Below are 16,762 nucleotides of genomic sequence, written 5' to 3' on the forward strand. Positions count from 1 at the left end.
TAGACATTTTCGTCAGCTTCCGGTCTTGATGCTTGCGCCTTTTCGTGGAGCGCAGTATGCGTTCCACGTCCCGGAAGTGACGATATTCGCCAACTTCCGGTTTGGCTACATGCGCCTCGTTCGTGTCTGTGGAGCGCAGTTTGCGTTCCACGAGACCGGAAACAACACTGCCTATCAATATCCGGGCAGGGTATTTAAACTCCAGCACTTACCAAGGCATTATGCGGCGTCCTCGTGGCACATCCAGGTTCCTTACACGGCAACATCATCAGGTTTGCGAATTTCTTTCTTTTTGGGGCTCTCTCTAATAGCTAGTATTCATACCTTATTTTCTAAATCTATGTTGGATCTTACATTTTAGTGTGGGATATCATACCGCCAAAGGACAACTGTATCACCATCACCAGGTAGTTTTCCCTACCATATATATTTCAGGTAGGACTTCTTGGATTGTTGCTCAGTTGTATTTAACAGGTTCATTTCTTTTGAATATAAAAGTCTACTATGCATTGTAGTTATGTCGTGATCTTGTTTTGATCTAGAGCCCTAGATAAATATTTATCTGCCTCCACTGGATGTGCCACATATTTAATTTTCTTATCTCATCCCGGCCTATTGTCCAGGTGAGCCATATTAAAATCTGCCAAACACATGGTTACCATCAATATCTAATGGGGGTCATTTTGTAACACCTTCTATTTCTTCTCAATTATTTTTTCTTTCTATCCACTATTGTTTTGTAGGAATCTGTGATCAAATATGTGGATACTTGAATAATATATCTGTCAGCCTGTTGTGCAATATCTAATCTTGGGTAAGCCCTCTAAATTTCGTATGAGCAATATCATTCACTTCGGTTTATGAATATCTAATTCTAAGTGGATTTTCCTCTTTTCTCTACTTTTACCAACAGTGCGGCTGTCATCTTATATATGCACAATACAGGCTATTATTTGTATAATACCCTCTGAAGCCATCAATTTCTATAGTGGATGTGTATCATCACTGTATCTGTATTGCTGATTATGTAAATGTTGCCACATGTCTAAGACAGATTTCTGACTAAGACTGACACAGACTTCCTCTTTGAAATGCCTGCTTACTATTGTTATCCTTTATCATATTATCGGTTACTTTATTGTGTATGTTCTATTAGGTACACCTATTTATATCATGTGTTTTTTGTGGTTCTCTTATCCCTGATGAGTCCCCCCACTACTAAGGAGGTTGAAACGCGTAGGAAAAAGAGACCTACCACAATTTTAAGATTGCATTGTATTACCCCCCCATTTATTGTTTTGCTTTCTATTTCCACACGTATAGTAAGAGTTTATTAGGGACTTTAAGAATAGGGCTTCACCTGTACCCCTTTTTTCCTTATGCCCCCAATTTATGTGTGTACCCTTTGTTATTACCTTCTACTAATATCAGTAACAGTTATGTTTTAACCTAACTCGAATGGTGTTTATACTAAGTGGTGCTTGATACATACATACATACATCATAGATACTCATCTAACACACATCAAACATACACATAAATCTATCATGCACAAATCATACAAAATCATTCACACATCATACAAAATCATACACATACATATATACAATACACATCCCCAAAGCCTCTCCTTACCCGGGTTGGCTGAGGCTGCCTTGCTTCTGCGCCAGGGTCACGTCAGCAGGGGCTCCCAGCAGCCCCTGGCCTCCTCAGCCCTGCAGGGCCGCGCATAGTAGAAGTAAAAAAAAAAAGTGCTGGCCCGGGCCCCTGAGCAGTGGAGTGCAAGCAGGATGTGAGGGGGATTTACTAGTGGAGAGCTGCCTGCCACGTTCCTCCGAGCGTGATGACATCTGATAAGTGGAGCGCAAGCAGCGCTCCTCCAGAATGCTCAGGACAGGGGGAGGAGTGTTAGTGCTTTATGCACTGAACACTGCATTTTACACACATTTGCAGTAAAATCGCGGCAAAAATGCAGCGATTTTACCGCAATTTTGCGCAAAATGGAGTATTGTTAATACTGCCTTAAAGCTTTTCAGAGGCCCCCTTTTGGATGGGGGCCCTAGGCAATTGCCTAGAATGCCCCGCCTTAATGCCAGCCCTGGTCACCACCTTCAGAACCAATCCTTTATTGGGGGTGTCTTTCTAATTTCCTATAATTTCCACCTGTTGTCTGTTCCATTTGCACAACAGCATGTGAAATTGATTGTCAATCAGTGTTGCTTCCCGAGTGGACAGTGTTATATCACAGAAGTGTGATTGACTTGGAGTTACATTGTGTTGTTTAAGTGTTCCCTTTATTTTTTGAGCAGTGTACAAGAGACAGAGGATACTGCACTAGCATAACCTAAGTATATTAGTGGAATTTGCAATATATGTACATTAGAAAATGGTATGATTTTCAATTTGACAAATAAATACATTTAGAAACTAAAATCAGGGCAGCGTCTTTAAGCATAAACAATGCTCTAAATTCAGTGCCATGTTTTACATAGATATTTAGCCATAAACTAATTGTAAAACTAAATTAGAGAAAAAGCAGAAAAATGTTGTCATATATTAGTACGGTAATCTGAAAACATGTAGGTAATGTAATGACATTAAGCTATGAGTAGTGGTAGTAGCTACATGAAAGTATCGTGTATCGTGTTTACTGTTAATTAAAGAGATGCACGTCTGATTTTTGGGTGTTTCCCTTCCTGACGTATGATTGGATATCCTGGCAGTGATTCAGATGGCCTGTGCTTTACCGCACTGAAGCACAGCTGCCTGGATAACTGCCAACATTGAAACTCTTAAAATGTTGTGTCTAGGATCTGATTGGCAGATCTGCTGGCCTCTCAATACATTATACTGACAGTAAGCTATTACCGTATTTATCGGGGTATACCACGCACCGGCCTATAACACGCACCCTCATTTTACCAAGGATATTTGGGTAAAATGAGGGTGTGTGTGTGCGTGTGTATACCCCGATATACCCCCAGGAAAGGCAGGGGGAGAGAGGCCTTCGCTGCCCGCTTCTCTCCCCCTGCCTTTCCGGGGGGTCTAGAGCCCTGCTGCCGGCCCTTCTCTCCCCCGCCGACAGCCAGGGGGAGAGAAGGGGCAGCGGCACCCATTGCCGGCGCCGCTGCCCTGTTGCTATGCACGGCGCGGCGCACTGACGTAATGCGCCGTGCAGCGCATAGCAACGACGCAGGGGACGCGCGCCGGAGGCCTGCAGCAGCGCGGACCCGACCCAGGTAATTATGCCACCGGGGATGGGGGGAGGCAACGGGGCAGCGGCGCCGGCAATGGGTGCCGCTGCCCCTTCTCTCCCCCTGGCTGTCGGCGCCGCTTCTCTCCCCCTGGCTATCGGCGCCGACAGTGGGGCGCCGACACCGATAGTCAGGGGGACAGAACGGGCAGCGGCGCCTATAGCTAGGGGGAGAGAAGGGCCGGCAGCAGGGCTCTAGACCCCAGGAAAGGCAGGGGGAGAGAAGCGGGCAGCGACGGCCTCTCTCCCCCTGCCTTTCCTGGGGGTGTATCGGCGTATAACACGCACATAGACTTTAGGGTAAAAAATTTTGCCTAAAAAGTGCGTGTTATACGCCGATAAATACGGTAGTTTGACCACTTTTCTCTTCATTGTCAAAAAATAAAAATATAATTATTGAAAGGTAAAAAATAAAATGCATGTTTCTTGTTTTTAATCCCAAGGCATGTCTGTATAGTATTATGGCTGTGGGTTACAAATGTTCTTGCAATGTGTGCTGCTATACTAGTGTAATGTGAGCTAAACCCCCTTCTACCACCAGAATAGCTGCAATGTGTAATGGCTTGTGCAAGATTTCTTAAAGGGTACCTCTCATCAAATAAACTTTTGATATATTTTAGATTAATGAATGTTGAATAACTTTCCAATAGCATGTTAATGAAAAATATGCTTCTTTCTATTGTATTTTTCCCGATCAGTCCTGTCAGCAAGCATTTCTGACTCATGTTGGAGTCCTAAACACTCAGAGCTGCCAGCCTGCTTTGTTCACCGCCAAACAGGCTGTGAACAAAGCAGGCTGGCAGCTCTGAGTGTTCTCCTTTGTGAACAAAGCAGACTGGCAGCTCGTAGTGTTTAGGACTCCAGCATGAGTCTGAAATGCTTGCTGCCAGGACTGGTAGGGAGACCCCTAGTGGTAATTTCTTCAAAGTGGGAAATTAAATAGAAAGAAGCATATTTTTTAATAACATGCAATTGTAAAGTTATTTTGCATACATTAATCTATAATATATCAAAAGTTTTTTGGATGAGAGGTACCCTTTAATTTTAAAGCAGGGATGCTCTACTATTCCATCATGATGGTTCTGTACATCTTAGACCTGTAAGATCTAAGGCTATACAGTTGAATTAACAAGGCCCATCAATGGCTGAAAATGTTAAATATCAATGTTTAGGATCCTGTGCTGGTAAACTGATATAAAGGAAGTTAAAGAGTAACAGAAATTCATTGGTATCATAACTACACCCAGCTTTTAATGTTGACACCACATTGGAAAGGCCATATGTTTGATCAAAGTCTGACTATGAATCATCATGCAAAATAAGAGGATTTACCAGTCTGGAGGAATTGTGTCCTGGTAGCAGGATTTCTAAGCTTTGAAGACTAAAGCTCTGCAGGTTACGTTGGATTACATACATATGCAATTGTGCAGTAAAGGTTGCTGCCTTTGCTCTATTGTTTGGGCAGATAAACATGTATTACACCATTTTTTACTCACTATATACACTCACTGATAAAAAGAATAATGTGACCAAATAGAAAAGTAGAAAACTTTTAATGCAGTTATGGTTGATTAGACACTGGGTTTTGCCACAAGGGGTGGTAAAAGTAGTGATTTCCCCACTGCCCTATGAAAGGCTTTCAGAGGCTACTTTTGAGTAGTGTACCTCTTTGTGAGAGATCGTTGACAGCTAGACATGTCTCTACGATGCACTCAAAGACATTTGCCCAGTTGACAGACTTTGAGAGGAGACTGTTCTGTTAGGAGGTGTTGGGAATAGTGAAGGAATGCACACACAGCAAACATGCTCTGGAGAAAGCCCAGACAGGCCACCAGTAAAAAGAATCCTTTGATCTGCATCAGCAGCTCCCCCAGTTTCCTTGTCCACCATCCAGACACAGGTGGCACCCTTTTTGGAACCATTTCCAGGTGCTTAACAGAAGAAAAGTTGGTGTCATGATGCCCATTACATCTCTTGGCATTGACAGCCAGCCACCAGCCTCTTTATTTTATGTGGAGGCCTCATGATGGGCACAGTACACAGCCCCAATTGTGCAGTTTTGATGATCTGGGGGCCATCGAATACAACAACCTGTCACCACTAGTAGTGATATGAGGGACCCTAACAGCTCAGCAATATGTTTAGGACATCCTGTAGCAACATATGTTGCCTCTCATGGCAGGGCTTCTTACTGGCATTTACAGCATGATAATGCCAGCCCACACACACAAGGGCTTCCTAGGAATGTCTCCGCCAGATTGCACCACTGCCTTGGCCTGCCTGGCCACCAAATTTATTGCCAATAAAGCATTTATGGGGCCAACTGCAACATCAGTGCAAATGTGCAAAATGATGCTATACAGATCCTGTAATCCTCAATGCCCAACCATATCTCATCTTGTATCCAGGCAAGAGGCAGCTCAACAGAGTACTAGAGCATTCACACCTATAAAGTTTTATTCAATTGCAGCAGATTCTTCTTGGTGTATACATTTTTTTTTTTGTCAATGAGTATACTTTGTAAATACTAACCTCAAAATATAAGACCACTAGATTTTTGGGCACTGCTTTCCTTGAGTATGTCCTCTTTTCCTTGAAGAATGTGAGTCTTTAAGGAGCTATCGAATGGCAGACTATGCATTGCTAAGCAGACCAAACATAATTTTTTAATCCAAAGCAGACCTTGGAATCCTGTTTGAAAAACAATCACATTACTATAACACATAGAACTAAAAAATAACATACCACAGGCTATAGTTTCTTTTTATTATTGAAGCAAAATACTGTGTAGAAGACCACAGATCCATGGAAACATACACAATCGTTTATCAAACTGCTCATGCACTGTTTTTCATTTAGAGAATAGATCTCACATATTTTAGCTAATCCACTGGAAATGTGCAGAACTCTGTTCATGGGACAATGACCAAATATTTAAAAGTAGATTGCTTTAGAGGACATACTATGCTGTTAGGAGACATGTATCACAAACAAACAAAGGAAGTGGCAAAATAGAATTTTACTGGAATAGAACATTAGCCTGCTAACCAGCTTGTCCTCCTAAGGAGGTGTTTTACGTAGTTCAGAATACTTGGAATGGCATAACTCACTGGTTTGTATACATGAGACTTCTAAAAAATTGTTGGGACTTTGTCAGTTGTACTATGAGATGTCTTTCTGCAAGAAGAAAACCATGTCTGCACTCACCAATATGCTTCAAAGGAAAATCGGACTTTATTCAGCATTGCAGCAATGTCCATAGAAAAATATAGAACCGGAAGAAGCGTCACAGACGAGAAACGGTGCTGTAGTTCCTTAACACTTTGGCCGCAGAGCCGCTAGCTGCTCCCCCTCCCTGCTCACCTGCGTGTACGTATTTTTTTTTCCTATGGACATTGCTGCAATGCTGAATAAAGTCTGATTTTCCTTTGAAGCATATTGGTGAGTGCAATGTTTTCTTCTTGCATAAAGATATCTATATACTTGCTTGCTATCATTGTCTAGCACCCCAATATTTCTACTACACCCAGAAATTATCAATAGCCTTGCCTGGCTTATTTTGCTAATTTCAGTATATAGGTGTTTGCAGTGCCCATCCCACTCTTGTGTTTTACTTTTGCCATGTATACTATGAGATGGCTGATCTCTTTTTGTAGTTTAATATAATAAGGAATGTCTCGATACTGGTATCGGTACCGATACTGAACATTTGCACGAGTACGTGTACTCGTGCAAATGTCCCCGATACCTAATCCGATATGTCCCCTGCCAGCAGGTATCACAAAGGTGCCGAACTATGTAGCGCGCCCAGCAGCTGAGCGCGCATCATAGCCGGGATCTGTGGCAAATGACGAACATAACCGATCGCGGTGATGTCCGGCATTAACCCCATAGACGGCGCGATCAAAGATGATCATGGCATCTAAATGTCATGAAATTAACTGCTGGTTAGCTCAGGAATACTGATTGCGGTGTCCTGATGAGCTGAGAGGACGGCCGGAGGTCCCATACCGTGCTCTTTGCTTTCCAATCGCTCCTTTACGGCTTCCATCCATGGCAGGCAGTAGTAAAGGAGCACGAATAACACTGATCACTGTTATGCTATCTACAGATTGCATGTAATAGTCCCCTATGGGGACTAAAAAAAGTGTAAAAAAATTTGTAAAATAAATAAATAAATAATAAATGTGAATTAACCCCTTCCCTAATAAAAGTTTAAATCCCCCTTTTAAATAAAATATTTTTTTATATAAAAAAAGCCCTTCCTCTAATAAAAATGAGAAAAAAACCCACCCCCTTTTCCCATTAAAAACAAAAAAAAAAAAACCCTGTCACATGACAGAAAAAGTATCAGTAATTGGTATCGGCGAGTACTTAAAAAAAAGTATCGGTACTCTTACTCAGTCTTAAAAAATGGTATCGGGACATCCCTAAATATAATGCAAACTGAACACTGAACATTCAATGTCATAGAAACAAATATTAAGCCATTTTGTCAGTATTGGAAATGGACAATTAATGTCACATAAAATAGCTATTGCTATCTCGCTGCAGACTACAGCTACACTAAAGCCCTAATAAACATGACAGAGGTCAGACAGAGGCCCAGAATCCCAATGGCTCCTAACTATGGACCAATTGCCTCTCTGTGTCTACTCTATAAACTTGCAACTAAGGCAGCATAGCTCTATAATATAGGATCCAATAGAGCCTGCTAAGACTCCCAAATGTATAAGGAATCTGAAAAACCCCTCAGTCTGCCTACATATTAAATCAGAGAATTACAGAGGTAAAGTAGCACCCCCATAGAAGTCTATGTGTGACATATGGTTTTACATAATACAGTCCCCAGTTATAAAAAAAAAAAAAAAAAATGATGCAATTGTTTTGGATAAGAGTATGAATAGCTAATGCGTTTAGTTCCTTACCTGTGTGAATCTGGTTTGTGGCAATTTTAAAACAAAACAAGACAAAAACAGACAGTATTTCAGTTTATACATAGTATTTACAGATGAAGAATAGTAAGTACATGGTAGAAATGGCTCAGAAACACTCTAATAAATACACTATATGTCCCTGATGACTATAACAGGTCACCATTTGAGGATTGTTTGGAATTGAATGTGTATATACAGAAGTACATTGAATGACATTAAGATAATTATTTAGAAGGGATATTGCTTTCGTGCAGATTGAATCCATCTGTGTCAGGGTGCCTGTATATACATTGGAGCCTTATTAGGTACATCTTATACATTAAGAAATTCATTTCCAAAATGGTACCTAAGTTTATTCACATGGGACAGTATTACAGAGCCAGAAAAGTAGATGATATTAAAGGAGTACTTCGGGATAGAAATATTTATCCTCCATCCTAAGGATAGGGGATAAGTGTCAGATCACGGGGGGTCTGACCACTGGGGCCCCCTGAGATCTCCCACACGGCACCCTGCTCTCTGCATGAATAGGGTGTTTTGACCACCGCATAAAGCTGTTGCCGACACGCCCCTTCCATGCATCTCTATGGGAAAGCCAGAGCACTGCACTCGGGTTTCCCCGTCTCGCCCATAGAGCTACATGGAGGGGGCATGTCGGCTACATTGTTATCCACATACTGTAAAAACTGTGCTGCAGTGCACATTTTATACCTTTAGCACGTCATGCATGTTGTAGATACACCAAACATTTTTGTATTGTGACTTCATTTTATTTGCAGCATTATTGTGTAATCATAACTGCATATTTTTTACAATTTATATATATATATATTTTTAGATTCACCAGAAAAGCTCACTGCAAAAAATCACTAAAGTTGTCAAGATTTGGTGCAGATTTGCAACTGGAGATTTTCCTGTAGAAACACTGCAGATTTTCTTTAGCCTACAGAATATTCAGAGTCTGTCTGTCCCCCTGAAAATGGCTCATTTGTGACTTATAAGGCTACCATCCCTGATAATGAAATTTACGCTATGTAGATGTCACCCTTTTTGCTATGTAATAGTCATATAAGACACAGTGTAAGGTACACAGAAATTATTCAAAGTGTAACCGTCATTTCAAACATCTTTTCAGAAATCCAATGATACAAGAGGATAATTCAAGTGAATATTGGACAAAAGTGCTTCCTTTTCCACTTACACAGCTATCTTCCTCCTTTACCCCTCACTTCATATCTGCTTATCACTAAGAAAAACATATCTTCAGCAGAGGGTAGGCTTTGGCTTCTCAGAGATCAGATTACACTGTCCATACAAGTCTATGAAGAGAGGGGATGATCAAGTGGATGAGTGAAAATGAAGGGAAGTGCAGAAAGAGACACAGACTCTGAAAGCTTACTGTCTGACAGAAAGTGCTGGTTTCACATGTTTGACTGCTCTTTACTGCACTACTTGCTGCTACAACGTCTGAGAGCTATCTACAGAGAGGTAGGGAATCAGGAGCCCCTATTTTTTGTGTGTATGTAGTGTATGGAAGCCATCATAGAGGATAGTCTTTATCCACTCTGCATCTTAGCTCATAGAAAGCTGACACAGGGATAGAGCCCGTAGTGAGGTAACCAAGGGAAAAATGCAATAGACAGGTGAAATAATGGCTAGAAATAGTGCTCACATGCATATAAAGGACAACTTATTCTGGAAATTTACCTGAAACAACAGGTACACTTTAAGTTCATTAGACGCTGAGGAACATATTCCAATAAATCATACAAGAGAATGCTGTCCCATGGTTATACAATATTGTTAGCATTTCTTTCAGCTAAGTAGTTGTGTATGGAAACAATCTTGCAGATTTTTCTAAAGGGTGTGTTATATGGCTAAATGTACCAGCATTGTAAACAGTCATAATTCAATATTCAAAGTATGTTTGGACTTTTGGACTTTTTCACTTTGAAGTGAAGTTTGAAGAATACTTTAAAAGAACATTCAACATTGATGACACAACTGCAAAATGCCCTCTACAAAGTCTTGGTTTATATGTATAGCTTACTTACTGTATATCCTAAATATAATAAAAAACACACGAGAAGTCATTTACTTACTACAAAACAGCTCCAAGACTGGACATCAGTCTTCTCTTAGCTATTGTGGCTGCTAGTGACTATATAAAAGACGTAACTGTTGGATTCTTGGCCAAGCCTGCATGTGTTCTGAATAGAGAGAGAGGAGGTATGCCAGATTTCTCTTACCAGTCGCTTATCTCCCTATAGAAATAGACTCAACATGTCCAAATCTGAGTGCCGGATTGTAACATCTGCGCTTCAGCCAGACACGATAGACGTGAGTGCTCAATTGTCATGTCCCGCTGCTGGCGGGGCTGGGATTCGCATCACGGGATGCACCTGCATGTGAATCCCAGCCTGTCACTAACCTCCTTGGTCTTCATGTTCTAGCAGCCCCGACGCGCAGAGAAGCTCTTACATTTAAAGGGCCAGTACTCATTTAATTAAGTTTCTACACCTGCACCCTGTCTTTAAGTATCAGCTCCACCCTTTGCTCTCTGCCAGATCTTTGTTGCATTGTGCCCTAGTGAAAGCATACTGTGTTTCTGGTATCCGTGTTCCTTATCCTTGTTCCGTTACCTGACCCTGCACCTGTGCCACCTGCCCTGACCTACTGCTACCTTGACCCCATCTTGACAGTTTCCTTTTGTGCCACGCCACCTCCCAGCAACCTGTGTGGATGAGTCGTGCCAGGGGTAGTGACCTGGGTGCCACCTGCCACAGCAAGACCATCCCACTTTGGGCGGGCTCTGGTGAAAACCAGCAGCACCTTAGCCTCCGCTCCCTGGCACGACTCACGTCATCATCCACACAGGCCCAAAAGATCAACCATCTGCCGTGACCCTAACACTGATAAAACCACCATTTAACTTAAGGACAGCCCAGGGCAACACATTTTTGATTCCTGACATGGGGGCATTTCATAAATGTTATAAAAGAATCCTTCTTTGTGCTCAGATTTAAGTAGATACCCCGAAAACACCTTTAATTGACAACTAGCAAATATATTCAGATAGAATTATTTCATTCATAAACACACTTTAATGCGTTTTGTCATGCACTTAAAAATGCTGCTATCTATACTCATATGGTAAGGGTTCGTACAATGAAGTGCTACAAAATGTGTGTCTCCTCCCTATGATGTTCCTTCCCTGAAATAAAAGCAAGTACAACTCATGCTATAATACAATATTTCACAATCCTCTATACTTTCAGATTAAAAAATATACTTTTCAAGATACAATGTTAAATAAAAATTGTTATATACAAAGTAATTATAGTTATATTTATATATAATAACAATAGAAATACTGTTGGTTGATTTACTCTTTTAAGCCTCACACACAAGGTCATATTTTGGCTTCATTTTGCACTTAGTTGTAATAGGGTACCTATAGAAGTGCATGAGGCCTTTATGTACCTCAGTGTGCCTCACATACCATATGGAGGTATACACAGTTTTTTCTGTTGAATTCTATATGAATGCAACAACAAAATAATTGTGGCTGTGCCATCCTCTATTGTTTGACATGTACACAGCTTTTCACCTCATGAAGAGTTACCGTATTTTTCGCCGTATAAGACGCACTTTTTCTTCCCCAAAACTGGGGGGGAAAGTTGGTGTGTCTTATATGGCGAATACACACCTATCGCGGCGGTCCCTGCGGCCATCAACGGCTTGCGGTGTTGCCATGTATTAACCCTTCAGACACGGCGATCAAAGCTGACTGCCACGTCTGCAGCGAAAGTGACACTAACCCGGCTGCTCAGTCGGGCTGTTCGGGACCGCCGCGGTGAAATCGCGGCATCCCGAACAGCTTACAGGACATCGGGAGGGACCTTACCTGCCTCCTCGGTGTCTGCTCCCCTGCATGGCCGGCGCTCTCCTTCGACGTCATAACATCGTCGCGCACGCCGTCCCGTCATCCAATAGGAGCGGCGTGCGTAGCGACGTGATGACGGAGACCGTGGATCCTGGGGAAGAAGACGTCTGGAGCGTCGGGGACACCACGGGGACATCCAGGGCAGCGGTGACGAGCGGTGACGGGTCCGGAGAGGCAGGGACACGTGAGTATTACCTCCTATACCAGTGGTCTTCAAGCTGCGGATCTCCAGAAGTTGCAAACCTACAACTCCCAGCATGCCCGGACAGCCAACGGCTGTCCGGGCATGCTCGGAGTTGTAGTTTTGCAACATCTGGAGGTCCGCAGGTTGAAGATCACTGTTGGGTTCAGAATCTTTTTTTTCTAGATTTTGCACCTTTAAAATTGGGTGCGTCTTATATGCCGGTGCGTCCTATAGGGCGAAAAATACGATACTTCTAGGGAAAAATAATTCCATTCATATGACACCCCCCACAGAGCTCTGTATGGCAGCACAATAAGTCCCATTCAGATTGCGTGCTGTCACACTGCCCCAATGTTGTATGAATGTGGCTTTACACACTGTAGGACATTATTACATTCAATAGAATAGAGTGGACTATAGCAGAAATGACTGTAACATCTGCTGCTTATACAATTTTTTTTTACAATTTCATCATGTCAGTCTTAATACAGCCATGCCTTTATCTGATTTTTCTCTGGTCCATATATAGGACAACATTGGCCGCATCTACAGTATACCAAGAAAAAAGAAAAACAGGAAGACTGTATTACAGTCAATAAAAACCATGTGCTTATAGCTCGGACTCAGCAGTGCTCCAGTTAGTCTTTGAAATCGAATGGTAGATTCCTCAATGTCTGTCCAAATAATTTTATCTTTCTTTGTAAAAAAAAATAAAAAATAGAGCCTAGCTTTGAGGAAAGCCATTCATTATGATCATGTTTTCTGAGGTCATTGGAGTTAGGGGATATGGTTAGTTGATGCTGTCCTTGTGGATGCTCCTGTCTGCAATGTAGTAATTCTGGTCATGGTTTTTCCATTGAATACTGGTGACGTTCATTGGAGATGTACTTGTGACAGTCTTTGATTGGCAACAGCAACACAGACATGACTAGAATAAAAAATACATATACATGTTCATGAATAAATGGCACGCTAAATGACTAACCATAATGGTGTTACATAGAGAAAGACTGTTGACAGTATTAAAGGAATCTCAATCAGTTTGCTAATTCTTCATGGGAAACAGGATCAAGTGCAACAATAGACTGTAAGGCCACATTCACATCACATTTTATAATCTATGGTACATGTTAGACTGTTGGCAAAAAAAGGTATGCCACTGTGTACTTTGGCATGCTCCTAATAGGCCCATTGAGTTTAATAGACCGAATGTAGTCTGCTAGTGACTAAGATAAGTTTATTTTCCAAAATATACTTCCAACAAACATGGTGTATTATGCTTTTAAAGGGAACCGGTCATCAGATTTTACCATGTATAACACCTGGCAGGCATTCCTGCGAGCAGCGATGGCGAAGATATTAAGTTTGAAAAGTGTCACCCACCAGCCCATAAGTAGTTCCCTGGGTCGAAGCCTTCTTCTTTTAGTACCATCTGCTTGGGCTGTATTCACGCCCCTCAGCATGATTGACAGCTCGTGTCACCGCTCTGCTCCATAAGTGATGACAGAGGCCGTATCTGGACTGTCAATCACACTGAGGGAACGTAATTACAGACTGAGCCGATGTGACTAGCAGGAAATGGCTTTTGCCCAGGGGAATGCTTATAGGCCGGTGGGGTAAACCTTAAAACTTCATACCTTGTCCATCGCTGCTGACAGGAATGTCTCCTGGGCAGGGTTAGGAAGAAGGTTTTACCACATATAACGCCTTGCCATATGTTATATATGGTAAAATATTATGACAGATTCCACTTAAGTCCTGTAAAAAAAAAAGAATATGTTAAGAAAATGGACCATCATTAGTAAACTATATTTGGTCTATTAACCCCTTAAGGACTCAGGGTTTTTCCGTTTTTGCACTTTCGTTTTTTCCTCCTTACCTTTTAAAAATCATAACCCTTTCAATTTTCCACCTAAAAATCCATATTATGGCTTATTTTTTGCGTCGCCAATTCTACTTTGCAGTGACATTAGTCATTTTACCCAAAAATGCACGGCGAAACTGAAAAAAAAATCATTGTGCGACAAAATCGGAAAAAAAACGCCATTTTGTGACTTTTGGGGGCTTCCGTTTCTACGCAGTGCATATTTCGGTAAAAATTACACCTTATTATTATTCTGTAGGTCCATACGGTTAAAATGATACCCTACTTATATAGGTTTGATTTTGTCGCACTTCTGGAAAAAATCATAACTACATGCAGGAAAATTTATACGTTTAAAAATGTCACCTTCTGACCCCTATAACTTTTTTATTTTTCCACGTACGGGGCGGTATGAGGACTCATTTTTTGCGCCGTGATCTGAAGTTTTTATCGGTATGATTTTTGTTTTGATCTGACTTTTTGATCACTTTTTATTCATTTTTTAATGTTATAAAAAGTTACCAAAATACGCTTTTTTGGAATTTGGAATTTTTTTGCGCGTACGCCATTGACCGTACGGCTTAATTAATGATATATTTTTATAGTTCAGACATTTACGCACGCGGCGATACCACATATGTTTATTTTTTTTTTTTTTACACTGTTTTATTTTTTTTATGGGAAAAGGGGGGTGATTCAAACTTTTATTAGGGAAGGGGTTAAATGACCTTTATTAACACTTTTTTTTAACTTTTTTTTTGCAGTGTTATAGGTCCCATAGGGACCTATAACACTGCACACACTGATCTCTCATCCTGATCACAGGCGTGTATTAACACGCCTGTGATCAGCATTATCGGCGCTTGACTGCTCCTGCCTGGATCTCAGGCACGGAGCAGTCATTCGTCGATCGGACACTGAGGAGGCAGGTAAGGGCCCTCCCGGTGTCCGATCAGCTGTTCGGGACGCCGCGATTTCACCGCGGCGGTCCCGAACAGCCCGACTGAGCAGCCGGGATACTTTCAGTTTCACTTTAGAAGCGGCGGTCAGCTTTGACCGCCGCTTCTAAAGGGTTAATACCGCACATCGCCGCGATCGGCGATGTGTGGTATTAGCCGCGGGTCCCGGCCGTTGATTAGCGCCGGGACCCACGCGATATGATGCGGGATCGCGGCGCAGGACGTAAATATACGTAAGGCGTCGTTAAGGGGTTAAAGGGGTATTCCATCTTTATACATCTTATCCCCTATCCAAACGATCTTGGTGCAATCTTGGCGTAGCCCGGCATTCTGTGACTATGAGAGGGGGCGTGACATTCATGTCCATGAGAGGGGGCGTGACGGCATTCATTCGCCCCCTCCATTCATGTCTATGGGATGGGGCGGGACCCCTGCGATCATACATCTTATCCCCTATCCTTTGAATACCCCTTTAAATTCAATTAGCCCACTGCGAATATGCCGCGTGTCTACCTGGCTGTTATACGCCGATAAGCCGCTGCAGTTCAATGATTTAAAGCGGATGCTTTAAATCAATGAACTGCAGCGGCTTTGCAGGTGCAGAGACCGCCACCGCTGCCGGCTTCTCTGCCCCTGCCTGTCCTGGGGTCTAGAGCCCTGCTGCCAGTCCTTCTCTCCCCCTGGCTATCGGTGCCGCTGCCCGTTCTCTCCCCCTGACTATCGGTGCCGGCGCCCCATTGCCGGCGGCGATGGCTAGGGAGAGAGAGGCGGTGCCGGCAATGGGGCAGCGGCGCCGACAGACAGGGGGAGAGAAGGGGCAGCGGCACCCATTGCCGGCGCCGCTGCCTCGTTACCTGCCTCGTTGCCGGCGCCGCTCCCCCATCCCCGGTTGTATAATTACCTGTTGCCGGGGTCGGGTCCATGCTGCTTCAGGCCTCCGGTGTGCGTCCCCTGCGTCGTTGCTATGCGCTGCGAGACGCAATGACGTCACTCGTCATTGCGCCGTGCAGTGCATAGCAACGACGCATGGGACACACACCGGAGGCCTGAAGCAGCGTGGACCCGACCCCAGCAACAGGTAATTATACAACCGGGGATGGGGGAGGCAACGGGGCAGCGGTGCCCTTTCTCTCCCCCTGGCTATCGGCGCTGTTGCCCCATTGCCGGCGCTGCTTCTCTCCCCCTGGCTATCGGCACCGGCAATGGGGCGCCGGCACCGATAGTCAGGGGGAGAGAACGGGCAGCGGCGCAGATAGCCAGCGGGAGAGAAGCGGCGGCAGCAGGGCTCTAGACCCCAGGAAAGGCAGGGGGAGAGAAGCGGGCAGCGACGGCCCCTCTCCCTCTGCCTTTCCTGGGTGTGTATCGAGGTATACGCATGCACACACGCACCCTCATTTTACCAAGGATATTTGGGTAAAAAACTTTTTTTGCCCAAATATCCTTGGTAAAATGAGGGTGCGTGTTATAGGCCGGTGCGTGGTATACCCCGATAAATACGGTAGTTCTTGGATGTATCTGCAATAGATGAGGTAGAATATATTAGTGTTTGTAAGGATGGACTCTTTTAACCCCTTCATGACCCAGGGTTTTTCAGTTTTTGCACTTTCATTTTTTCCTC

At 43.1% G+C, this 16,762-nt stretch overlaps 1 protein-coding gene across 1 annotated transcript in view; it reads right to left on the reverse strand.

Annotated features, from left to right (window-relative positions):
* Nucleotides 1-6,099: 6,099 nt before the first annotated feature.
* The window catches only part of EDNRA (endothelin receptor type A), a 79,165-nt gene continuing 68,502 nt past the window's right edge, over nucleotides 6,100-16,762 (reverse strand). The window contains exon 8 of the mRNA XM_056562837.1: nucleotides 6,100-13,249. Coding sequence (XP_056418812.1) covers nucleotides 13,112-13,249 — 138 coding nt within the window. The 3' untranslated portion in view covers nucleotides 6,100-13,111. The remainder of the gene's footprint in view (nucleotides 13,250-16,762) is intronic.

This window comes from Hyla sarda, chromosome 1 (assembly GCF_029499605.1).
Source record: "Hyla sarda isolate aHylSar1 chromosome 1, aHylSar1.hap1, whole genome shotgun sequence".
In the NCBI taxonomy this organism is placed as follows: Eukaryota; Metazoa; Chordata; class Amphibia; order Anura; family Hylidae; genus Hyla; species Hyla sarda.